The sequence below is a fragment of the Pseudophryne corroboree genome, chromosome 2 (assembly GCF_028390025.1).
Source record: "Pseudophryne corroboree isolate aPseCor3 chromosome 2, aPseCor3.hap2, whole genome shotgun sequence".
Classification (NCBI taxonomy): Eukaryota; Metazoa; Chordata; class Amphibia; order Anura; family Myobatrachidae; genus Pseudophryne; species Pseudophryne corroboree.
The window spans coordinates 122,603,689-122,630,270 of NC_086445.1; the positions used below are offsets into that span (position 1 = coordinate 122,603,689).

A 26,582-nucleotide genomic window follows, 5' to 3' on the forward strand; every position below is an offset into this window, starting at 1 on the left:
GACTATAGGGACTTAGGAAAGAAGCTTAAGGCAAGGACATCTAAGGTAATATTCTCCGAAATATTACCCGTGCCACGCGCTAGTCCAGGGAGGCAGAGGGAGATTAGGGAGGTAAATGTGTGGTTTAGGGATTGGTGCAGGAAAGAGGGGTTTGTGTTCCTGGAACACTGGGCGGACTTCTCAGTCAGGCGCCATCTCTTTTGTCGTGACGGATTGCACCTGACTGAGGAGGGGGCAGCGGTGCTGGGGGGAAGGATGGTTAGAAGGTTGGAGGAGATTTTAAACTAGGAGCCTGGGGGGAGGGTTTAGCTAGAAACTACGGGTCATGCAGTGAGAATAGTGGGGATGGCGGTAGTAAACGAAATGGGGGAGAAGTTGGGGGGAGGGTAAGAGCAGGCGGTAAGGTTACTAACATGGGTACTAAAAGAGATTTTACCAAAGCACTAACCAATGACGATTACAGGTCATCATTGCTACATAAGGTGAAAGATGTCCCTAACGCAAGGGAAAATACTTATCTTAGTTGTATGTATATAAACGCCAGAAGCATTACTGGTAAAAAGGGCGAACTAGAAATACTTGCAGCAAGCAAACAGTATGATATTCTAGGCATTACTGAAACTTGGTGGGACGAATCTCATGATTGGACAGTCAATCTAGAGGGCTACACACTGTTTAGGAGAGACAGACTAAATAAAAAGGGTGGAGGTGTGTGTCTTTACGTAAAGCCGTTTTTAAAACCTGATATACAGGAAGATATTCAGGAGGGGACTGTAGACACTGTCGAGACATTATGGGTAGAAATTGCATCCGGGGAAAAAGGAATAAAAAAGTTAGTATTGGGTGTATGCTATAGGCCGCCTGGTATCAACGTATCTGAATGAGGAATAGTTACTAAAGCAAATTGAAAGAGCAGCAGGAGTAGGAGACATAGTAGTTATGGGGGATTTTAACTATCCAGAGATAAACTGGAAAAACGATTCATGTGATACTGCTAGGGGCAATATGTTTTTAAACACACTTAATGATAACTACTTTGTCCAACTAATTGAGGAACCAACTAGGTACAATGCAATCTTAGACCTGGTATTAACAAACAATGGGGATTTGGTATCAGGTATTATAGTAGGGGAACCCATAGGAAACAGCGACCACAATATGGTCACATTCAATATCAGTTTTCATAAACAGCCCTATACTGGCTCAACTAGGACTCTAAACTTTAGCAAAGCGAATTTTGAAAAGAAGAGGGTATTTTTCAGGGATATTGAATGGGAAGGTTTGTTTTTAGGAAAAAATACTACGGAGAAATGGGAGGTACTAAAATTCCTGCTAGCTAAAAATACACTCAAATGTATTCCTACGAGCAGCAAAAAAAGGAATAAAAATCATAAACCGATGTGGCTTAACAAAAAGATAAAGGAACTTATGGGCAAGAAAAGGAGAGCATTTAAAAAATACAAATCTGACGGGGAAGCAGAGTCATTTCAGCACTATAAGGAATGTAACAAAATATGCAAAAAGGAAATAAGAGCGGCTAAAGTAGAAACTGAAAAACTAGTAGCAAAGGAAAGCAAAGCGAATCCCAAAAAATTATTTAAATACATTAATAGCAAGAGATTAAAGAAGTAGAGCATAGGCCCTTTAAAAGACAAGTTGGGAGTCTTAAGCAAAAATGATAATGACATAGCGGACACACTAAATGAGTTTTTTTCAACAATATTTACTAGAGAGGACCCAATTCAGGGACTAACACATAATCTCAATAATGAGAATATCCTACTGATAGGTACTTATTTATGCGAGGAAGTAGTCTGTGACCGATTAAAACATTTAAAGATTAATAAGTCACCAGGTCCCGATGGTATTCACCCAAGGGTTCTAATGGAGCTTCACTCTGAACTCGCAAAACCGCTATTTTTGATCTTTAAGGATTCAGTAATATCAGGTATGGTCCCCAAAGACTGGCGTATAGCGGAAGTAGTGCCTATATTCAAAAAGGGAAGTAAAGCTGAACCAGGTAATTATAGACCAGTTAGTCTTACATCTATAGTGGGGAAAGTATTGGAAGGTATTCTAAGAGATAGTATTCAGAAGTTCCTTGAAGTCAATAAGGTCATTAAAAGGAATCAACATGGATTTATGAAGGACAGATCCTGTCAAACCAATTTACTTGGCTTTTATAAAACAGTAAGCGCACACCTAGATCAGGGTAAAGAGGTGGATGTAATCTTTTTAGATTTTGCCAAAGCATTCGACACTGTACCACACATGAGACTTATCTACAAGCTACAAGAATCAGGGCTAGGAAGCACAATATGCACTTGGGTCAAAAACTGGTTAGATAATAGGGAGCAGCGCGTTGTGGTTAATGGATCTTTTTCAACTTGGACTGAAGTGCTAAGTGGTGTGCCGCAAGGCTCAGTATTAGGACCGCTATTGTTCAATATTTTCATTAACGACCTAACAGAAGGTCTAGAGAGCATGGTGTCAATTTTTGCAGATGATACCAAATTGTGTAAAGTTATAAATGCGGAGGGGGATGCTGAGTCGCTTCAGAACGACTTAGTTAAATTAGAAGCTTGGGCAGCAAAATGGAGAATGCGCTTCAATACAGACAAGTGTAAGGTAATGCACTGTGGTAACAAGAACAAAAATAACACCTACCTACTAAATGGGGTAAAATTAGGGGATTCTGTACTGGAAAAAGACTTAGGTGTCCTCATAGATAGCAAACCAAGCAGTAGCACCCAAAGTAGGACTGCAGTAAAGAAGGCTAATAAGATATTAGCATGCATAAAATGGGGAATTGATGCTAGGGACGAGAGTATTATACTCCCGTTATATAAATCACTTGTGAGGCCACACCTTGAATACTGTGTACAATTCTGGGCACCTTACTACAAAAAGGATATCCTGGAGCTAGAAAAGGTTCAAAGGCGGGCGACCAAACTAATTAAGGGTATGGAGACGCTGGAATACAAGGAAAGGCTTGCAAGACTAGGCATGTTTACACTGGAAAAGAGGAGATTAAGAGGGGACATGATCAGCATTTACAAATATATAAGGGGACATTATACAGATCTTGCGCAGGACCTGTTTTTGGTTAGATCAACACAGAGAACTCGTGGACACTCGCTCAGGTTAGAGGAGATTCCGCATAATACGGCGTAAAGGCTTTTTTACGGTAAGGACGATACGTGTTTGGAATTCTCTGCCTGAGGGAGTTGTAATGGCAGACTCAGTCAACACCTTTAAGAATGGGTTAGATAAATTCCTAATGGATAAGGATATCCAGGGTTACGGGGCATAGTCACGCACTATGGTATTTATAAAAAAGAGGGGTAAAACGTAACGGCAGTCGTCAACTTCAGTCAAAATTTTCTACAAAATAATCGTGCATAGGAGAACACAAATAGGTTGAACTCGATGGACAATTGTCTTTTTTCAACCTTAGATACTATGAATGTGATTGCACAGCCGCTGCAAACATCTTTGCAATTGCAATCCTTAGTGAATTTGAGGCCTAGTTCAGAGTTGATCGCAGCAGCAAATTTGTTAGCAGTTGGGCAAAACCATGTGCACTGCAGGTGGGGCAGACGTAACATGTGCAGAGAGAGTTAGATTTGGACAGGGTGTTTTCAAACCGAAATCTAAATTGCAGTGTAAAAATAAAGCAGCCAGTATTTACCCTGCACAGAAACAAAATAACCCACCCAAATCTAACACTCTCTGCACATGTTATATCTACCGCCCCCTCCCCCACCCCCCAGCAGTGCACATGGTTTTGCCCAACTGCTGGCAAATTTGCTGCTGCGATCAACTCTGAATTACCCCCTAGGTCCCTAGTACATTGTACGTAAAGCAAAATTAAGGAAAAAGTTGCAAAATTAGGGGAAAAGTTACGGACACATCTAAAGATGTTTGTTCATGTATTAAATGTGTTCCACTCTACATGAGCCCCAGTGGGCATATGTGTCTCTTGATCTTCACTGTGCAGATAGAATACATAATTTAAATAAAGCGTGATATAAAAACATACTGTATTGTAGACAAGTTGGAGCAGAGTTTAGAGAGAGTTTAAATAGTGAGAGTTAAAAATCTAGCGCAGTGGAAGAAAACTTAAAACGGGAAGGAGTGGGTTATGGAGTAGGTTGGGGGGGGGGGGATGAATCAGACATTACAGGGATAGATTTATCAAGATTTCAAGTAACATCGGAAAATCTGGGCGGAGGGGATAAGAGGTGATTATAAGGTCATAGAAGTCATGAGGGAGATAATAGAGATGAATTTAGAGACATACAGTAACTGGGCAAGGTGATGTTGGGGGCTTTGTTGGTGAAATAGAAGCTGAAGTGGATTCTAGGGGGTATGTGGATCCAGTGAAGACAGTAACAGATTGGTGAGGGATGACAGTAATTCTCATCCTAAAATTTAAGACTAAAGCCAGGATCAGCAGGTGAGAGGTATGCCAGCTAGGAGGGATCAGCAGGTGAGATGTATGCCAGCTAGGAGGGATCAGCAGGTAAGAGAAATCCCAGCTAAGAGGAGGGGTCAGCAGGTGAGAGGAATGTCAGCTAGGAGGGATCAGCAGGTGAGAGGAATGTCAGCTAGGAGGAGGTGTCGGCAAGTGAGAGGAATGCCAGCTAGGAGGTATCAGCAGGTGTGAGTAATACCAGCTAGGAGGTATCAGCAGGTCAGAGTAATGTCAACTAGGAGGTATCAGCAGGTGAGAAGAATGCCAGCTAGGAGGTATCAGCGGGTGAGAGAAATGCCAGCTAGGAGGAGGTGTCGGCAAGTGAGAGGAATGCTAGCTAGGAGGAGGAATCAGCAAGTGAGAGGAATGCCAGCTAGGAGGTATCAGCAGGTGAGAGTAATGCCAGCTAGAAGGTATCAGTAGGTGATAGGAATGCCAGCTAAGAGGTATCAGCAGGTGAGAGGAATGCCAGCTAAGAGGGATCAGAAGGTGAAAGGAATGTCAGCTAGGAGGAGGGATCAGCAGGTGAGCATAATGCCAGCTAGGAGGTATCAGCGGGTGAGAGAAATGCCAGCTAGGAGGCATCAGCAGGTGAGAGAAATCCAAGCTAGGAGGAGGTATCAGCAGGTGAAAAGAACGCCAGCTAGGAGGTATCAGCAAGTGAGAGAAACCCAAGCTAGGAGGAGGGGTCAGCAGGTGAGAGGAATGCCAGCTAGGAGGAGGTATCAGCAAGTGAGAGGATTGTCAGCTAGGAGGGATCAGCAGGTGAAAAGAATGCCAGCTAGGATGGATCAGAAGGTGAAATGAATGCCAGCTAGGAGGAGGGTGTCAGCAGCTGAGAGGAATGTCAGCTAGGAGGTATCAGCAGGTGAGAGAAATGAAAGCTAGGAGGAGGGGTCAACAGGTGAGAGGAATGCCAGCTAGGAAGTATCAGCAAGTGAGAGGAATGCCAGCTACGAGGGATCAGCAGGTGAGAGGAATGCCAGCTAGGAGGCATCAGCAGGTGAGAGGAATGCCAGCTAGGAGGAGGTATCAGCAGGTGAAAGGAACGCAGCTAGGAGGTATCAGCAGGTGAGAAAAATGCCAGCTAGGAGGAGGGCTCAGCAGGTAAGAGGAATGCCAGCTAGGAGGAGGTATCAGCAAGTGAGAGGAATGCTAGCTAGGAGGGATCAGCAGGTGAGAGGAATGCCAGCTTGGAGGTATCAGCAGGTGAGAGGAATGCCAGCTTGAAGGTATCAGTAGGTGAGAGGAATGCCAGCTAGGAGGAAGGGTCAGCAGGTGAGAGGAATGCCAGGTAGGAGGAGGTATCAGCAAGTGAGAGGAATGCCAGCTAAGAGGTATCAGCAGGTGAGAGGAATGCCAGCTAGGAGGGATCAGAAGGTGAAAGGATTGCCAGTTAGGAGGAGGGTCAGCAGGTGAGAGGAATGTCAGCTAGGAGGTATCAGCAGGTGAAAGGAATATCAGCTAGGAGGAAGGATCAGCAGGTGAGCAGAATGCCAGCTAGGAGGTATCAGCGGGTGAGAGAAATGCCAGCTAGGAGGCATCAGCAGATGAGAGGAATGTTAGCTAGGAGGAGGTATCAGCAGGTGAAAGGTATGCCATCTAGGAGGTATCAGCAGGTGAGAGGAATGCCATCTAGGATGAGGGATTAGCAGGTGAGAGGAATGCCAGCTAGGAGGAGGTATCAGCAGGTGAAAGGTATGCCATCTAGGAGGTATCAGCAGGTGAGAGGAATGCCATCTAGGATGAGGGATCAGCAGGTGAGAGGAATGCCAGCTTGGAAGGATCAGCAAGTTAGCGTAATGCCAGTTTGGAGATATCAGCAGGTGAGAGGATTGTCAGCTAGGAAGGGTCAGCAGATGAGAGGAATGTCAGCTAGAAGTGAGAGGAATGCCAGCTAAGAGGTATCAGCAGGCGAGAGGAATGCCAGCTAGGAGGGATCAGAAGGTGAAAGGAATGCCAGCTAGGAGGAGGGTGTCAGCAAGTGAGAGGAATGCCAGCTAAGAGGTATCAGCAGGTGAGAGAAATGCCATCTAGGAGGAGTCAGCAGGTGAGAGGAATGCCAGCTAGGAGGCGGTATCAGCAAGTGAGGGGGGTATGTGGATCCAGTGTAGACAGTAACAGATTGGTGAGGGATGACAGTAATTCTCATCCTAAAATTTAAGACTAAAGCCAGGATCAGCAGGTGAGATGTATGCCAGCTAGGAGGGATCAGCAGGTGAGAGAAATCCCAGCTAAGAGGAGGGGTCAGCAGGTGAGAGGAATGTCAGCTAGGAGGGATTATCAGGTGAGAGGAATGCCAGCTAGAAGGAGGAGTCAGCAGGTGAGAGGAATGCCAGCTAGGAGGCGGTATCAGCAAGTGAGAGAATTGTCAGCTAGGAGTGATCAGAAGGTGAAAGGAATGCCAGCTAGGAGGAGGGGTCAGCAGGTGAGAGAAATGCCAGCTAGGAGCAGGGATCAGTAGCTGTGGTAGGAGATGATCAGTTGATATTAGTTGCATTTAGAATGAGACAAAGTATGATTCATGGCAACACAGTAAGACATGGGTGACGTCAGGGGATAGGGCATGGTAGCCACAGGTGAGTCCCATTCACTAATGGTGAAAGGGATTAGGTAGAGCTGAGACATCCATGTGGAGAAGGCAGCTGGATGACTGGGATAATGAAGAAGGGGAGAGGTGGGGGGAGTTAGTGGAGCTACAGGCATATCTATAAGCAATAGGCCCCTTAAAGTCAGGGTTCAGATACATTGTGGAATATCTAACAGCCTTTTACAGCAGCAAACAGTTGGTCAGAGTTCTTTCGCAAGTCAAGTAAAGACAAATGAATAATATGACTAGTGCATGCAGAAAGTAAAACAGAACTCCATGCCAGTAACTGTCAACATACTCTAGAATATCCAGAATAAAAATTTAGTATTCATGCATTTTGTACAAACTGTATTCCCATATTATAAATAAATACTTTACAGATTAGTTAGATTAATTTATTTCCTTACAAATGTCTTTTAAGTGCATAATTTTGTCTTAGGAACTTATTTACGCAGCATCAGGTTAGGAAACCCCGGCATTTCTGATCATGTTTATGCACAATGTGGGCAATGCTTTTACAGGTCTGGGTCATTCTAGTAAAAGCATTGCCCTTTTAAATAACGGGTCATGGTCAGAAGTGCCAGCTTCGTAAATAAACACCTTAGACACTGAACTGTAGCCTACTGTAGATACACACTGACAACCCTCCCAAACTGTTATGTAGTAGAATGGCTGCAATGTTACATTTTGTGTGCGCCTGGGTCTCTGAACCTGTATACGAAGGGCTACAATGCAGCAGCCATGGCTTTTATCGGCTCCAAGTTCTGTTGTGCTACATATACAGACTCAGTATGTCACTGACTGTATGGTGACTTTGGATTTAGAATTACAGTTTCAACAACATTATTTAAATATATGTATTCCTATTCACATTCCATATTTTACTAGTACTGCAGTCTGTCTTGTTACAAGCAATGCAGTTAGAACCAAAACACTGGAAAATGGTAATTACTTCAAAGAAATACATTTATGATCATCTCCCTTAGATTCAGAGACAGTGGCAAATGCTGCCGCAGCTGCGATCCTGTACACAGCGGGAATATGCAAATGTCGCAACTGCAGAAGTTTGTATTGAGACGCCCACTGGCGGCACCTCAGAGCTACCACTTGTGCATGAGATGCAACCAATAGATGCATATTGGTCGATAACGGACCCCAGGGCTGGATTAAGAGGGGTGCAACAGGGGCGGTCAACAACATTATTTAAATATATGTATTCCTATTCACATTCCATATTTTACTAGTACTGCAGTCTGTCTTGTTACAAGCAATGCAGTTAGAACCAAAACACTGGAAAATGGTAATTACTTCAAAGAAATACATTTATGATCATCTCCCTTAGATTCAGAGACAGTGGCAAATGCTGCCGCAGCTGTGATCCTGTACACAGCGGGAATATGCAAATGTCGCAACTGCAGAAGTTTGTATTGAGACGCCCACTGGCGGCACCTCAGAGCTACCACTTGTGCATGAGATGCAACCAATAGATGCATATTGGTCGATAACGGACCCCAGGGCTGGATTAAGAGAGGTGCAACAGGGGCGGTCAACCCGCCCGCCCCCCCCCCCCCAGGGTCATCCTGACACTGCAATTGGCAAGAACGGGAGCTGCTGCGACTCTACATTCTGAATACACACACTGCATACAAAGCATAGCGGCTCCCTAATCCCCTTGTCAGCGTCACGTACAGATGGAGCCACGCACATCTAATGCGGCTCCATCGCAAACGTGCACTCCCGGTGTGACTAGGCGATCCGGCGCCTAGCCCCACTACAGGAGTGCACAGAGGTGCTTCCATTGTAGTGAATGGGGCGTGTGCACGTCACACAGGCACAGATGGAGCTATGACTAGCGTGGTTTCATCTGTAATATATCACTTCTGTGCTACTGGTAAAGGGGGACTAGGACCCGCTGTTCATCCTGTATGCCGTCTGTGCATGCAGAGCACAGAGCCAGAAGCACGCTGCCACAGGAGCCGGGGGTGCACTGTGCAGCATTCTGGGGGTGGGGGGGAGGTGAACGGGGGTGTTCTGTGGCCATAGCAGGGAAGGGCAGGGGCCATTTTATTGGAGAGGGTCCCACAACTTTTTTACTGCGTACAGGATCGCAGTCACAAGCTTACCACCGACAGGCTCCTGGACTGTCAATCACTTTGCGAATAAAACCTCAATCCGGCCATCGTCGCAAGACCTCGGCGGCATATGCACAATGCGACTTAGATGCATGCGCAGTGGTGAATAATCACTCGGCTGTGTACGGCATCAGCATTGCGTCTAATGTCTCATATTAGAAATTGCAAACTCAACTTTTGCTGAATTAGCTATTTTTTGTCTTATCCCTATTTAGTAATCTTTATTAATGTATTATATATTTTAAAGAAAATACAACATAATCGTTAATAGTGGTATCATATGCAAATATATTGGGTAAATCTTTCAAGAAAATCCAGAGTTCTGTTAGATTTCAACCAAAAACCACATTGGGTGCAACATAACACTGCAACATTCCGCTTCAGCACACCGGTTCCACACGCATACTATACTGTACCTGCGTATCCCCACAGAAGCTGCTGTGCTACAATGCAATACATTATATTGTTAAAGAAATAAGAAAATCTTATTTTGCATCATGGGTAAAACTTAAATTTGGCATTTGTTTTTTAAAATAAAAATAAAAATAGTACATATATTATTTAATCATTCTGGATTTAATTTCCCAAACATCAATTCTGTAAATTAATGCAACGACTTATTCAGAGAAATGCATCATTTTTATATTGTTTTCATTAATTAACCTGTGGCTTATTAGCTTTCTACTGGTGGTGAGAATATTGGGGGAGATGTAAGAAGAGATGGGAAGTGACATATGTGCTATAACCAGCGCTATTTGACACTTACAACGAGCCTTGGTATCTATAAAAGCAGATAACGTAAAGAAAAAAAAAAATCACATTTCTCAATGTGATCTGCAAATAGATAATGATTTTGCTGTCAGCATACTATTGTATGGTGGCGGAAAATCATTTAGATGTTATTAACCACTTACCTGGCATGGTTGCATCAGATGCGACCACACCAGCAAGTGCTTTATCTTACCTGGTCGCACAGGATGCGACCAGTCAGATAAACAGTGTTTGCAGCTGTGGGGTAGAGAAACTTCCTACTGCTGCTGTCAGAGGGATCGAAAGGTCCCTCTGCCATCCCGCACCCTCCCCTAGTGTTTGCTGTGCTGCCGATCATTGCTGGTCGGTCAGAATGGCAGGATCCCCCACCCAGCAACTGCAGACAACAGCAGCCGCTGGGAAAGTGTAAATTAACCCCCCCACCACCAACCCCCCCTGTGTACCTGGCGGCTGTCCTGGCTCTTAAAACAAAAGTTGTGATGGCTGCAATGTTTCCAATCTTCTGACGGTGCCAACCCGATGTTACGATGTTTGGTGGGGGAAAACAAATTTTTTTTGCAAATATTTTTTTTTAAATATTTTTTTTTTTCTTTACCTAATTCACTCATTAAAAAAAACAGACAATTTCTGAGCGTTTTATTGGGGGGGGGGGGGAAACGTCAGTTGAGTGGTTAAAAACCAATAAGCTCCCTTTTGTGGCTTATGGTTTTTTTCACATATTAGCAGGATTACATGCCAGTAGCTACACTAACATATGGCGGCTTGTGAGGGTCATTCTGCATATGGGAGATCTTACACTGTTTGCGAGATCTCGCACATGCGCAGTGAGGATTGCTAGGAGATGAGACGCAGCACATCAGCATTAGCCTGATGAGCTGTGGGTCCTGCAGGGATCAGTGGATAGGTGAGTTTTCTCTTCCCCACTGTGGCTCAGATGTTAGTACATCTCGGCGGTATTGCTACCTGTAATAAGAGGCGAAGCAGGAAGAGCTATAGCTGCACGATAAATTCCACTATAGTACATCTCCCCCTTAACCATACAGTATGTTAAATCTCTGCATGTGTTTCTCCACAAAGCTTCAGGATTTTCTTCTCTTAAGAAGGGAATTCTTGGATGGGGATGCGTTCGGCATCCCGGCGTTCTGTGACCCTCATTCCGAGTTGTTCGCTCGCAAGCTGCTTTTAGCAGCATTGCACACGCTAAGCCGCCGCCTACTGGGAGTGAATCTTAGCTTAGCAAAATTGCAAACGAAAGATTCGCAATATTGCGAAAAGATTTATCTGTGCAGTTTCTGAGTAGCTCGAGACCTACTCTTTCAGTGCGATCAGTTCAGTGCTTGTCGTTCCTGGTTTGACGTCACAAACACACCCAGCGTTCGCCCAGACACTCCCCCGTTTCTTCAGCCACTCCCGCGTTTTTCCCAGAAACGGCAGCGTTTTTTCACACACTCCCATAAAACGGTCAGTTTCCGCCCAGAAACACCCACTTCCTGTCAATCACACTCCGATCACCAGAACGAAGAAAAAACCTCGTAATGCCGTGAGTAAAATACCAAACTTCTTAGCAAATTTACTTGGCGCAGTCGCAGTGCGAACATTGCGCATGCGCAATTAGCGGAAAATCGCTGCGATGCGAAGAAAATTACCGAGCGAACAACTCGGAATGAGGGCCTGTATGCTGGCGATTATATGACAAACGCCAGAATCCTGACACCACTTGGAACATCGGCGCCGGAAGACCGACCACCAGAATGCAGCATTGGGATTAGGACCAGGGGGTTTTAGGGGGGGGGTATGGTTAGGCACTGGGGGTATTACAGATATGCACTGGAGGGGGGGGGGCGGGGTTAGTCATAGCCGTGACTCCCAAAGGGTAAGGGTAGGGGGCAGGAGAGCGATAAAATACTCAACCCTGTCCGGTGTCGGGATCTTCACTGTTGGGATGCCGTGGTCGGTCATGTGACTGCTGGCATCCCGACAGCTGGAATTTCATACCCAACCCCTTGGATGATGGCCATACCCCATTCCTCTCAATGAGCTTTTGTTGTCAATATTTTTAAAATGTTCTAAATCTACATATAAGATAAGCAGTGACTAAATAAAGTTTGGAAACCACTGAGTTACTGTATTACTGGTTTAGAGAAGACGGTGCTTCAAATATGGCTGTGAGCAACATAAATAATTTAGGATGTATGTGAATTTGTTGGTTTTGCCTTTTAAATGACTGCTGCTTTAAAAATACGGGCAGACTCGTTGGAATTTTCGCAGAGCGTGCAGTTCGGAGGCCATTACATAATCCCCCAATATTCCGTTGAAAAGAAGGGTGGCGCGTAACTCATTGCCTATCATTGGACAGTGTTGGGGATAGAACACTGATCAAAGGGCTCATGCACTGTGGGCCTAACTCAGATTTGTACTTTGGTGTGAGATCCATGCAAGCGCAAGACCCGTCTGCGCATGTGCAGAACAGGTATTGCAATATCACTCGCGGCCTCGTCAGCCTGCATAATGTCGATTGATATGCTGTGGCATTTTGGGGAGCGGGGCGGAGGTGGCACACGGGACCGTTCTTCAAAATGGTGGCGTGTTGCCCGTTTTGAAGGTGTGATGAGTCCATGGGCTGTATTGTCGGACGCAAACTTACTTGACCTGGGTGTCCGTATCCGACGGCTATCCTGAGTAAGATTCAGCATACGCAGGCTGAATGAAACTAGAAATATTGCATAGCAATGGTGATCAGAGGCTGCATCCTCAGACGCATTTATGTCCCCCTCTGAATCAGGCCCTTTGGTACACACCTGGATTACTGTCTTAAGAGCAATATACAACAGCAATATCATTCCTAACCCATTACCTCTACTAGTAGAAGCTTCCGTCAAGGCAGTTAGAATTTCAGGCTTTAAATCTTCTGAAAGAAGTCTTCCTTCTAGACTAGGAAACAGCGCCCTGAAACATAATGTAGTTTTAATACGAATAGGGTCATGTCATGGTAACAAACATTACATTTTGAAATATATTTCATGTGAAATATTTTTTTGAGCATGTGTTTTGAATATTTTGTGCTAAGTAAATGTTGTTTGTGTGGTACATGATGTGCTTTAATTTTGATGCATAGCTCATTTTGATGCATGCTAGTCTACAAGATATACAGCACAATTATAACACATCTGCCCCTTCTACTTATTCTGTTACTGGGACTATTGCTGTGTAGTAGTTCTTGCATTGGCTGCGCTGGCATTACGCCAACAGCCGACACAAAATCCACATGCTTAGACCCAGGTGATCTCTCTGCGGATCCATTGGCTGGTACAAGTACAGATCTCTCACCCTGTATTCAATGCGTAAGCAAATGTGGGGCAGCAGAATCTGGAAAATACCATTTAAGAGCCCTGCCTGCCTTCTTTCCTCTATGAATTTTTTGATGCACATCAATTATTTCTATTAATATTAAGCATCCAATGAGGATATTGTTTCTGAACCTGTGAATCTTTTATTATGTGTATGTGTTTCACGTTGTTGTGTCTATTTCGCCTTTTAATAATAATTTTTTGTGAGCATTTCAAACTCACTTTTATTGTATTGATTAAAAGTTATGTTTTACCAATATTGTTGTACAGACCGTAACCTGGTAATATGTAGGATCAGTTAGAGTGCTCCCCAAAAAGAGAGTCTGGTGCCACTCTTCACTGGCATTTTTTGTGTGTATATTGGAATTACCGTATTTTTCGGACCATAAGACGCACTTTTTCTCCCCAAAAATGTGGGGGAAAAAGTATGTGCGTCTTATGGAGCGAATAAGACGTTTGCGGGTAGCGGCGGCGGCCGGCGGGTAGTGGCGGGTCCTGGATGCTGCTGCTGCGCTGTCATCACAGAGCGCAGAGCAGCCACATCTCAGCAGCAGAGCCGGCGTCATGTGACTCCCCCGCTCCCCCCCACCTCCTCAGGAGACGCAGGGAACCACTGGTACTGTTGGGTAGCGGCAGCCGGCGGGTAGCGGCGGGTCCTGGATGCTGCTGCTGCGCCATCATCAGCAGAGCGCAGAGCGACCACATCTCAGCAGCAGAGCCGGCGTCATGTGACTCCCCCGCTCCCCCCCACCTCCTCCATCCTCAGGAGACGCAGGGAACCACTGGTACTGTCAGTGTGTGTGTGTGTGTGTGTGTGTGTGTGTATGCTGGCTCTGATGTGTGTGTGTGTCTGTGTATGCTGGCTCTGACAGAAGGCTGCACTGTATTCTTGAGTCTGAGAAATCACAGAAATATCTCTTAGAGGTCAGAATATTTTTTTTTCCAGTTTTCCTACTCTAAAAACTAGGTGCGTCTTATGGTCAGGTGCGTCTTATGGTCCGAAAAATACTCTCTAGTAGCACCCCCAACACTTATGAGACTTATACGGATTGAATTGTTCTCATTATATGATTAAAATGTAGAAATATGGGATACTGATCGTGTGAATTTGATATTTGGCCTGTGTTGTTGACACACCCAATAGACTCAGATATTCCAGCATGTCTGGCTGTGTGTACGGGTGACCCGTCGCCCTCCCGTACAGTGACTGCACGGACGGACATCACAGCTGGGCGGGCAAATCCAAAGTTGTGACGTCAGGACAGACACATAGGCAGGCAAATTGTTATGTGTGTACGCTATGGTGGCGGATCTGCATGTCGCTGAGTCCGTTAGTATAGTGTGTACCCAGCTATAGATTATATAAACCAATATCTAACATGCATTCCTTGTGTAAGTTGCCATAAAGCAGACAACAGCACTTTTAAACTTACAGTAATGTGCTTTGTTCATTACCTGGGGAACTCCTCTGAGGTTATGTAAACAGCATCTTTATCTGATACAGATGATGAGAAAGGAATAAATGTCCCATTTTGCAAAGGAAGCATTTCTAGGCCAATAAGCTCACTGTAATTTTTGTCACTGAGTATGAACTCGAGTATGTGAAGTTTTTCATGAGCTGGTCCTTTGTGTACAGATTTCCTCAACACCTGACGGACCAGGCTTGGGGTAACCTTATTCACAGGCTTTGAACTATTTATCGGAATTTGGAATGCAGCAGCGACATTGGCCGGTACCTTGGCGATTTGAGTCCCTGAGTTCTGGAGGTAGTTCAGAATGGTTTTTGTATACTCTTGACCTTCATCTATTTCTGTGAAGTTTACATCCGATTCTTTTAACCAGCATTTCTTGGTAGAGTAGATCACTGCGTTCTGGAACAGGTCCTTCAGCAGAGGTTCTAGGATGGGTTTCCAGTGTGTCTTTATTTTGTCCACCTCTGGCCACACGCTATAAATGCTCTCAGCGGAGAGAGGGAAATCTGGATTTTCTCCTGTCCCCATTCTCTTGATAGCTTCCAGAATAAGCGTGGTGTATGTCTTTGGAACAACACTCTTGACCAAAAGTTCATTCCAAAGAGCGGCAGGATCTCGCCACTGGTCCAGTTCTCTCCACTTGATGCTTCTACGGTTGTCGGTTAAGCCAAAGAAGCCGCTGACATGGACTGGAAGACCTGTTTTGCATTCATCCCCCGGTGGTAAAGGAAGAAAGCAAAAGGCTCTTCCGACAAACTCTGACTTGGCTCCCTTCTCATCATCGCTGTTCCACAAAGGCATAGCAATTCCGATAGTAGGAACAAATTTTAGGTCATCGGCAAGGCAGTCTAATTCATTGCATATTCCCCGGCCCCCAACACTGTTGCATACCAGCCATGAGGAGGTTTGTGTCTCCTTGACTTTCTCATCCTCAACAATGATATTTACATGATAGGTGACGCATGTGACGCTATTGCTTGGAACTCCTTTACAGTAGCCATCAATCGACTTTTCCAGGATTTTGATCGAGTTGGGTCGGTCATGTTTTAGCAGCTTGTTCTCACTAGCGGTAACCCGGAACACCAGACTTTCAGACCCATCCACCTCCCTTACGTGCAGGGACACTTTTTGGACGTTCTTCAGAAACAGAAGAACTGTGTCCGCATCTGCTCGGAAGGATTCATACAGTTCTAGAACCTTTTCTTTAGTGTACAGATTATTACTTAGTAAGGATGGCTGGACACGAAGAGGAAATCTGAAGAAGGTTCCAGGGAAATAACCTTCAGCAAGCGTTTCTTTTGTGCTCCCAAAAATGTTAACGAATGGGGCAAATTGGTCCACAAGTTCACTGATTTCTTTGCTGTCCTCTTTTATGTCCCAGCACTGGCCTGACTCGTGGCGCCCGAAAAGTACCTGGTGTGGGTCCAAAATCCCTATTTGGCCTCCACTGCAAATACTGGGAACATCTGTACAAGAAAAATAGAGAGAATTTAAACATCATTATGTTTAATCACTGCATAGCAGACTACAACTTTATAGTCACCATGGCAGCAATAAGCCATGTGATGAACAATAAATACTGGGGGTAAATCCAAGTTGATCGCAGCAGGAAATTTTTTAGCAGTTGGGCAAAACCATGTGCACTGCAGGGGAGGCAGATATAACATGTGCAGAGAGAGTTAGATTTGGGTGGGGTGAGTTCAATCTGCAATCTAAATTGCAGTGTAAAAATAAAGCAGCCAGTATTTACCCTGCACAGAAACAAAATAACCCACCCAAATCTAGCTCTCTCTGCAAATGTTATATCTGCCCCCCCTGCAGTGCACATGGTTTTGCCCAACTGTTAAAAAATTTCCTGCTGCGATCAACTTGGAATTACCCCCACTGTGCTTTCATTTCAACACAATAGGGCTGATTTAGTTGGGAGCAAGCCAAAAAAAGAAAAGAAACACCCGTGTTACACTCAGGGGGTGGGGTGGAGTGGGGGCTGGAGAGGGCATATTTCAAAAGTGCAGAGAGATTTAGATTTGGGTGGGGTGTATCCAAACTCAAATCTAGATTGCAGGGTACAAATAAAGCAGCCCAGCATCTGTGAGCTACATGCATGTGAAGCAACCAGTATTTACCCTGCATGTAAAAAAATAAATAGATGTATTTGCTCTCCTTGCATCACAACAAGGTTTATTCCCAGTGCAAACTTACTGTACTTGCTTTTTTGCTTTCCTCCCAACAGCCCCAATATAACTATTTTCAACAGTATAGGGTCTGTGTACTAAGCCTTGGTGAGAGAGATAAAGTGGAGAGAGAGATAAAGTGCCAGCCAATCAGCTCCCAACTGCAATGTTACATGCTGTGTTTAAAAAAAAAAAAAAAAAGACAGTTAGGAGCTGATTGACTGGCACTTTATCTCTCTCCAGAGCTTCCTACATATACCCCTATATAAGAAGTTTTACTCATTTGTTATATGTGCTATAACATCATGTCTGCAGAGAATAGTAAAAGCATTAGCTTTTGTATGGTAATTATCACATAGAACACCTCACCTGTTATGTGATAGACAGAGTTAAACCCAATTCCAAATCTTCCAACTTTTAGCGGGTCATCTTTTTTCCTACTTCTCGCAATTTCTTGAATTCCGTTCCAGTCTTCAGGGGCGAAAACTGCATTATTGTATACGTAGAGTGCAGGCCCTAAATAAAGGCAAAGTGGCATTTGCTCAATTAATAAATTATGGGATTAAGTACTAAGGAAAGAACAGTGAAGACAAATATAAAACACATACGGTCAGTAGAATAATACCTACAGTATATTTGTACAACCTAGATCACAGATTGCAAACATCTGTACAAGTGAGTCTGAAGCAGATGATAGCCGTAAATCTGCGGTCATCAAAGATTGCTAGTTAGTGAGCGTGCAATCGAGAGAGATCGGTCACGTGACAAATGTCAGTTTGATTTATTTCTGTCAATCAACAGTAAAAATAACACTTTTTATGAGCAGAAGAAAAACTGTTAAAAAAAAAAAGTTGCAAATGTTGGATCCAAAACAGGGCGGAGAAAGTAAGCAATGCCGGAGATAGCACCTTACATCAGCGTATGTGGGGCGTGGCAGATATATGGAGCAGACTACTGGAATCCACATGGGGGCATGCTGATATGTGGGCACCAGTATTGCCCCCTCATGGATTGCCTACTGAGCACCATTACACTCTACATACCAACTTGCTGGTGTGTCAGGGGGCACTATGTATACTGAAGGCATTACCAGTGGTATGTCAAAGAGCATTGGTGCTCTGTTATGCTGATGGCAGGGTTGGACTGGCCCACAGGAGTACAGGGGAAACCACCGGTGGGCATGGGCCCCACTGCCTGGGGGAGGGGAGGGGGGGGGCCTCCTCCTCCTCTAGGGATCAGGTTCCAGACTGTGCACTTGAATTATACATACTGTATGTTACCTTATTCTACATAGGACTATGGTGTATTTTCTACAGAGCATTAGTGTTATTAATCTGGCACATTATAATGCATGCACTAGCAGTACTTACTATGTATATATTTCAATGGGCTCAGACCATGCACTCTCTAATGGTTAGCCAAGCCTCTGTGTTGGCTGGCCACACCCACTCTGGAAATGCTACACCCCTAAGCATGGGCCCCCACCATTGCATATCCCCGGTGGGCTCTTCATTCCCCAGTCCGACACTGGCTGCTGGTGAATCTCTGTGGGCAGCATGTCAGGGAGGGGTCAGAGCAGGATTGGTGGTGAAATGTGCCGATAGTATCTACACATACCCTCCAACATTTTACACATAAAAACAGATACAAATTCAAAACGGGGGCGTGGCCACTGGTAAATGGGGCGTAGCCACACCCCTTTTCCTATACTTCCAATGGAAGTTTGGAGAGCCAAAAATCGGCACGGACCATAAAAAAAAGGTACTATACCTGCCAAAAAGGTACAGTTGGAGGGAACAGTATAAATTGGTGTACTATATGCACACATGTGTAGATTAATGAATTTAAAACACATAATATAATACTAGGCAAGGACTCAGTGATAAATTATCAATATGCATATTATTGTCTGTTATATATGACTATGAAATGTAACATTATCTCCTTCCCCTCCTTTTGGTCTTTATCTATTTATTATTATTTATTATGTATATTTATTTTAAATTTTTCATTTTTTTTTCCCTTTGTCTTTACTTATTTATTAGGGTTCTAATAATAATGATACCTCTAGAAATTTCGAGCAGTCGGGTACTGTCTGAAATTCTCATAATAATGAACAATCTAAACTATGTCCTTATTATTATTATTATTTATTGTTTTTTATATATTTTTTATTTTAAAAAAAGCCAGTTGTCAACTGTGAATGTTTTGCTAATATGAATATGACATTACTACTGTATATACGTATACCAATCTATCTGTTATGAAATTACATTTCCGGGTGCCTGGGCCGGAAGCCATGCGTGGAACGCAAAAATCCCATTGTGGAACGCAGCGCCATTGTTGACAAAGATCTTATTTGAGGTGATAGGCCCATCTCCGATCATGTGACTGGAGCACATGATGTTTAGCTCCGACGAATGTACTATGAGAGACAGCAGTGATCACGTGGCCAGAAACGGTCACGTGATCGGAACTACTAGGAAATAACAAGCTACAGTATATATGGATAGGATTAACCCGGATCACATGATCGGAGACGGTCATGTGATCAGGAAATGATACCACTGATTCTATCTTTTTCATTATTATAAACAGTGTTAAACAAATCGTTTTTTAGATATAAAAATGAAATCAGGTAAACAATACAATAGGATTGCCTTCTAGATATAATTTTTATAATTTTTATTGTTTTTTTGGGACGTTTTTTAAATTGCATTATGAATGAACCAGGTGCCGGTACTCCCAGTATAATGAAGGGAGTATATAAACACCAGAAGGGCAGCCTGTGTGATATATGCTCCTGAGGAAGCTGGCAGCCATCAGACCAGCGAAACGCGTTGAGCCAAGGACCCTTGACCACCAGCACTCTACACACCTGTGCCATCTCCGGTAATAATTGGACTCTTTGCCTCTATTGGATACTACAAGATTGACTGGAACCCGAAACCATCCCCTGTTGCTAATTGGATCTACATCTGCCAAATTGAGATCTTTGGGGACAACATCTATAAGGACTGGGTAACTACTCAAATCCAAGTGAACCAAAGTTTATTGAGGAATGAGCCCTAACCGGAACTGTATATAGCACATAATATGAGTGAGACTCAAGTGGTCTAATTTTAATCTTTCTGCTTCTGTCTGAGAACAGATAAAAATTGTGATAGTTTTCCAGATATATATATCTTTTAATTATACTTACTGCATGTTTAATAAATTTATGCAATTTTTAATCTAAAATCGTCCCTTATTGGTTATACAGCCGGCGCCAGTATATGTTTTTACAACAGTTGGAGGGTACGTCTACATGGGATTTCCCAATATTATATGTGGATAGCAATGTTGTTAAATTGTATTATATTATGGCTGTAGAATATTTCGCGGCCACTCCCAGTATGAAATGATGAGTGATTTGCGGTATAATTTTTTAAAGGACAATAAAATAAAGCCACGATAAACCCCATTCCTTCATGTCATGATAAGGGCATTAGCACATTATTTTCCAGGAAATGGGCATCATGCATGTGTTTTCATGTACTTTTAGTCCATTGAAAAAGAGGATGCAACATAGTAAACAGCTGTAATGTCTAAACCCTTCCCACAGTTTGGATGTGAATACCCTCCAATAAAAGCAGATCGTCTGCACTTTAAAACCGTAATCATTATATAACTGTAACTTAAATATGTTTTGATAAACAAATAAAGTGACACAAATTGTACTAATGTCCAAATATAAATGGACCTAACTGTGTATCTGAATGTATCTTTGTGAGCCACATAAGACTGCACCAGTTTCCACTAACAGAATGGAGATAATTTCCTGGTGATTCAAATAAAATCGCAACACGTAGATGTGTAACTGCTCAGCTGTAACATGCGTCTGCATGAGCACTAGTGGACGCACCTTGGTATTGGGCCATATCCTTTGACCAAAGGGACTCTGTGCCATGATGGGTTTCATCGTAGAGGAACTTTACTTCACTGGCACCGGCATCCTCCGCATTTTGAATCAGCTCCTACATTGTATCATTTCAAAAAGCAAAATTACTAGAAACATCTCATGTGCTAGAAACCTATCACGATAAAGGATCTTATTTTTCAATAGTTTAAAAAAAAAAAAAAAATCTTGAATGAGCAACAGATTATGGGGGAGATGTACTAAGCAGTTAAAAGACTGGAGAAGAGAGCCAGTGGAGAGGTTGCCCATGGCAACCAGTCAGCTGCTCTGTATCATTTTATAGTATGCAAATTATAAGTGTTACTTCAATGATGATTGGTTGCCATGGGCAACTTCTCCACTAGGTCACTTCTCCACTCTTTCTACTGCTTAGTACATCTCCCTATATTTTACGAAAAATAAGGATTTGTGGAGAAATGTATTAAGCCATGGAGAGTGTTAAAGTGGATGTAGATAAAATACCAGACAATCAGCTCCTAACTGCCATGTTACAGGCTGTGTCTGAAAATTTACAGGAGCTGATTGGTTGTTATTTTATCTACATCCACTTTATCACTCTCCATGGCTTAATACATTTCCCAAAAAATCCTTATTTTCCATAAGATATAGGGAGATGTACTAAGCAATGAAAAGATAGGATACCCCTGCTACTCTCAGGATACATACAGTAGTTACCTTCTGCTACTGTCAAGATACATACTTACCTTCCCCTGATGCTTCCAGGATACATACTTATCGTCCTCTGAAATTCTTTGGAACATACCTACCTCCCCCTGCTACTCCCAGCCTACACACTTACCTTCCCCTGCTATTCTTGGAAAACATACTTAGCTCCTGTCCTACTGTCAACACAGGAATCCTGACTCAGAATAACACATAATGTGGCTTCAATTGCAGCCACATCAGCTGTTAATTAAAGAAAAAAGAATAGTGAATATCAACCAATATTCATTATCTAGGCAATAGCACCACCCCTGTCCTTCCGCTTGGAAAAGTAGTCATCATCATCATCATCCCTATCCTTGGTGCAAGATACAGAACTCAGAATACGCACACTTATGTGCGAACACCCAGCTGTCGCCCCGTCATAACCATTCAGCTGCAAGTGGAGATAAGACCACTCTGATTTGCCCGTAGTTGCTACAAATTGCGTATACCAGCCCCGAAGCATGTGCAAAAAAATAGCACAATCCATCCAGTGACGGACCTCCATGAATTTGGGTTTAGACCCAGAATGAGGTATGATCCGGTTTAATTTCTGCAGTTGTTCTGAACCTTGAATTCTCATTTGCAGGTTGGAGTTCACGCTCGCCAGTTACTATTTCTGTGTTTATTGAGTGCCCTACAGTATCACAGATGCAGGCTACAGAACAACGAATGATGTTCGCTAGCTACAGTCCAACAATAAGCTCACATTTGTCAAAGATGCCTCAATAAACCATAAAACTTTGCCTGTTTTATGGATATTTTTACAGTATTTAAAAAAACTGGCCAATTGGAACAGCAAAAGTTACTGTGTTTAAGTTTGAGGTTCACATAAGAAACCATTCAAAATACAGTACAGGTCAAGCCTCCCATATCCGTAATTCTATTATCCAAATTATTCAGAAACTGGAAAAATGTGGGGCAACTGTGACGTCATGATGTGACCTGGAGTCATGACGTCACTAGTGTCAGAGGCCAATGACTCCCAGCCACCCCCGGGAACTGCTTCTCCACCCCACTGGTTCCCTGCAGCATACAACGGACCCTGCAGCACCACCCTGTGGACCCTGTCAGACCCCCACAGTAAACGCAGGACCCCACCACGGATACTATACAAGGCAGCCTATAAGCTTAATGAACCTCCAAACCAGCATGGTTAGAATTAGAACTTCAGAGCACTCAGACACGAGATGCTACCTATGCCAAGAGTCGCCGATTATTTGTTCTTACCACAGTGGCCAGTATATACAATCTAGTGGAATATTACAAAGATGTTTAATCACCTTACCTTCAGGATTTGACCTCCTTCTGGGTATCTCCTTAAAATATCCTTGAGAAAGTCAACGAGAGGTGGAGTTGTCTGTCCAAATTTTCCTATCACAATAAGTTAAAAAAAGAGGATGAAAAGGTCTGGACACAAGATAGACAAGTAGGCTGGGTGGATTACATTCGATTTTCCGGCGGACAGTATGCCGGCTATCAATATCCCGACAGCGGCATCCCGCCCGCCAAAATGCCGGCAGCAGGGCAAGCGCTAAGAGTCCCCTTGCAGGCTCGGCATCTCGCTGCGCTCACCACAGGATCTATTCCCACTCTATGGGTATCGTGAACACTCACAAGTGGGAATAGCCCAGGTGCGCGGTGATGCCAGATGTTGGTATTGTCAGCTGTCTGGATTTCTGCGTCGGTATTTTGAACGCCGGGATCCCGACAGCCGGCATTTTAACTGCAACCCAGCTGGGTATACGGTGTAATCTTACAGCTGGATGTGTTTTGAATTCAAGTAACTGAAATACATTTAGGGCCTGGTTCTGATTTGGGTATAAAGTATGAAAGGGCAAGTAACATTGGGGCAGATGTATTAAGCCTGGAGAAAGCATAAAGAAGAGATAAACGTTGATAAGTGGAAGGTGATAACGCACTAGCCAATCAGCTCCAATATGTAAATTGACAGTTATGAGCTGATTGGCTGGTGTGTTATCACCTTGCACTTATCACAGCTTTATCACTAATTGCAGCATGTGTACGGGCGGTTGGCACACACAGAGATGCACCAATATATCTGTAGATATATTGGTCATCGTGTGTGCTGCAGGGCCGCCGCGATATGTCTGTGAACACCGGCCGACGGGGCAGCGATATATCGGTCGTTCCGAAATATCGGCCAGTGTGTGCCCAGCATAACTGTTAATAAAAAAATAAAAAAAACAAAAAAATTACCTCCTCCTTTTAGCCCTTTTGATTGGAGCTTTAAATAAATATTTGTGTTACCAGAAGTCACATCTCTAATCTTGGTCCTGTCAAAAAGCTTTAAAAAAAAAAAAAAATCAGTAAATTAATTCAATTTATCAGGAATTACTACATGTCATGTTAACACAGGCGTTTTAACAAATAGCCCATTACCCCCATGCAGCTGGTTCCCCCTATAGCTGCTCTATGCTACAGTACCGTCTTACAGGCTATGCAATAGCACAATGGCAGTCTTAACGGTCTCCTGTGCCACCCTTTCCAGAAGCATGTATAGGGGAGCACAGTGGAAGAGCCTGTTCTGGGTGTCAGGTTCTGCTACACTAGGAATTCCAAATCTGCACCCCCCTTCTAGAGACCCTAATAATTGGATCCAGCTTTAAAGATCCTGCAAAATATTTGTGGGAAACATAATTGGTTGCAATATACTTGTCAGCCACTAGGTGGCATATCCATGAGCCATGCTTATATTTGTTTATTGTCTTGTATTACAGGCTGTAGAAATTACAAAAAATTAATTTAGGTTTATATGGGAGGGAAATATCAACTCTGAACCGGCGGATCAGATGATATATCGTATACATCGGCAAGTGTGTATATCCTAGATTGTTAATGATGCGCGCTCCTGCGGGTTGTTAATGAGGTACAAAGGCCCTCATTCCGAGTTGTTCGCTCGGAGATTTTCATCGCATCGCAGTGAGAATTCTCTTAGTGCGCATGCGCAATGTTCGCACTGCGACTGCGCCAAGTAACTTTACTATGATGAAAGTAAGTTTACTCACGGCATTTTCATCGCTCCGACGTTCGCATTGTGATTGACAGGAAATGGGTGTTACTGGGCGGATGCACGGCGTTTTAGGGGCGTGTGGCTGGAAACGCTACCGTTTCCGGAAAAAACGCAGGAGTGGCCGGAGAAACGGTGGGAGTGCCTGGGCGAACGCTGGGTGTGTTTATGACGTCAGCCAGGAACGAAAAGCACTGAACTGATCGCACAGGCAGAGTAAGTCTGAAGCTACTCAGAAACTGCTAACTCGTTTGTAATCGCAATATTGCGCGTACGTCGGTCGCAATTTTAAGAAGCTAAGATTCACTCCCAGTAGGCGGCGGCTTAGCGTGTGTAACTCTGCTACATTCGCCTTGCGAGCGAACAACTCGGAATGAGGGCCAATATCTTTCAATTTGAAATGTAAAGATATTGTATGAGATGGCATGCACCTGGATGAGGGTGCATGCCGTCACTGACAGGACGCAAGTGATATCGTTAAGTGTGTATGAACGATATTGTTTACGGGGGAATCTTGCACGATGTCACTGACATTGGCAAGTGTGTACCCAGCCTAAGGCAGTCAGCAAATGACCCAGTAATAGAAGCCGCCATACTATGACATACTGATAGTTGTTACTGTATATATATATATATATATATATATATATATATATATATATATATATATATATAATTTTTTTTTAGCATGATTTACCCAAGCTGCATTTTTAAGGTGTTCATTGTTAGGTAATGGTAATTATTTAAAAGTGTGCCAGGACCATGTTAATATAAACATAATACAATTAGAGTCAGCAGAAAATGTATGTATTGTAGTTACCTGAAATATCACATGCTTCACTGAACTCAAGCAGAAATATCAATACATGGGCAGACTAGGTGCGCCACGTGGTACTTGTCTGCCATCAAATTCTATGTTTCTATGGGGTATATGCAATTCACGGCGAATCGCGGCAATTTTTCGCCGTTTTTTAATTCGACTAAATTCGCCAGGTGAATTCCGGAAGGTGGCTTCCGGAATTCACCATATTCAATGAAAAACGGATTCGCCAGAGTCGCGGGCGAAAATCGGCCGATTTGGCGGATTTTGCTGCGATTTTAAAAAACGGGAAAAAACGGGAAAAACCCTAAAAAAAAATGGCGTGGGGTCCCCCCTCCAAAGCATAACCAGCCTCGGGCTCATCGAGCTGGTCCTGGTTCTAAAAATCCGGGGAAAAATTGGCCAGGGATCCCCCGTATTTTTAAAACCAGCACCGGGCTCTGCGCCTGGTGCCAAAAATACGGGGGACAAAAAGAGTAGGGGTCCCCCGTATTTTTAACACCAGCATCGGGCTCCACTAGCTGGACAGATAATGCCACAGCCGGGGGTCACTTTTATGCCGTGCCCTGCGGCCGTGGCATTAAATATCCAAGTAGTCACCCCTGGCCGGGGTACCCTGGGAGAGTGGGGACCCCTTCAATCAAGGGGTCCCCCCCCCCAGCCACCCAAGGGCCAGGGGTGAAGCCCGAGGCTGTCCCCCCCCCATCCAATGGGCTGCGGATGGGGGGGCTGATAGCCTTTTGTGATAATTAAAAGATATTGTTTTTTCCAGTAGTACTACAAGTCCCAGCAAGCCTCCCCCGCAAGCTGGTACTTGGAGAACCACAAGTACCAGCATGCGGGAGAAAAACGGGCCCGCTGGTACCTGTAGTACTACTGGGAAAAAAATACCCCAAAAAAAACAGGACACACACACCGTGACAGTAAAACTTTATTACACACTACCGACACACACATACTTACCTATGTTGACACGCCGACTGCCACGGTCTCCGACGATCCGAGGGTACCTGTGAAAAAATGATACTCACCTTCCAGCGTCCAGAGATAAATCCACGTCCAGAGAGATAAATCCACGTACTTGTAAAAAAAAAAAAAACGCAAA

General features: G+C 43.8%; 1 protein-coding gene across 5 annotated transcripts in view; it reads right to left on the reverse strand.

Annotated features, from left to right (window-relative positions):
* SACS (sacsin molecular chaperone) overlaps positions 1–26,582 on the reverse strand; it is a 173,752-nt gene that overhangs the window by 16,116 nt on the left and 131,054 nt on the right. For 4 of the 5 annotated variants that reach the window (XM_063951671.1, XM_063951675.1, XM_063951673.1 and 1 more), the window contains exons 4-10: positions 23,847–23,934; positions 22,915–23,000; positions 20,868–20,979; positions 17,333–17,479; positions 14,773–16,255; positions 12,825–12,916; positions 9,616–9,642 (exon numbers count right to left, since the gene is read on the reverse strand). In XM_063951671.1, the coding sequence (XP_063807741.1) occupies positions 9,616–9,642; positions 12,825–12,916; positions 14,773–16,255; positions 17,333–17,479; positions 20,868–20,979; positions 22,915–23,000; positions 23,847–23,934 (2,035 nt within the window). The remainder of the gene's footprint in view (positions 1–9,615; positions 9,643–12,824; positions 12,917–14,772; positions 16,256–17,332; positions 17,480–20,867; positions 20,980–22,914; positions 23,001–23,846; positions 23,935–26,582) is intronic. The other variant, XM_063951674.1, reaches the window with a different exon arrangement.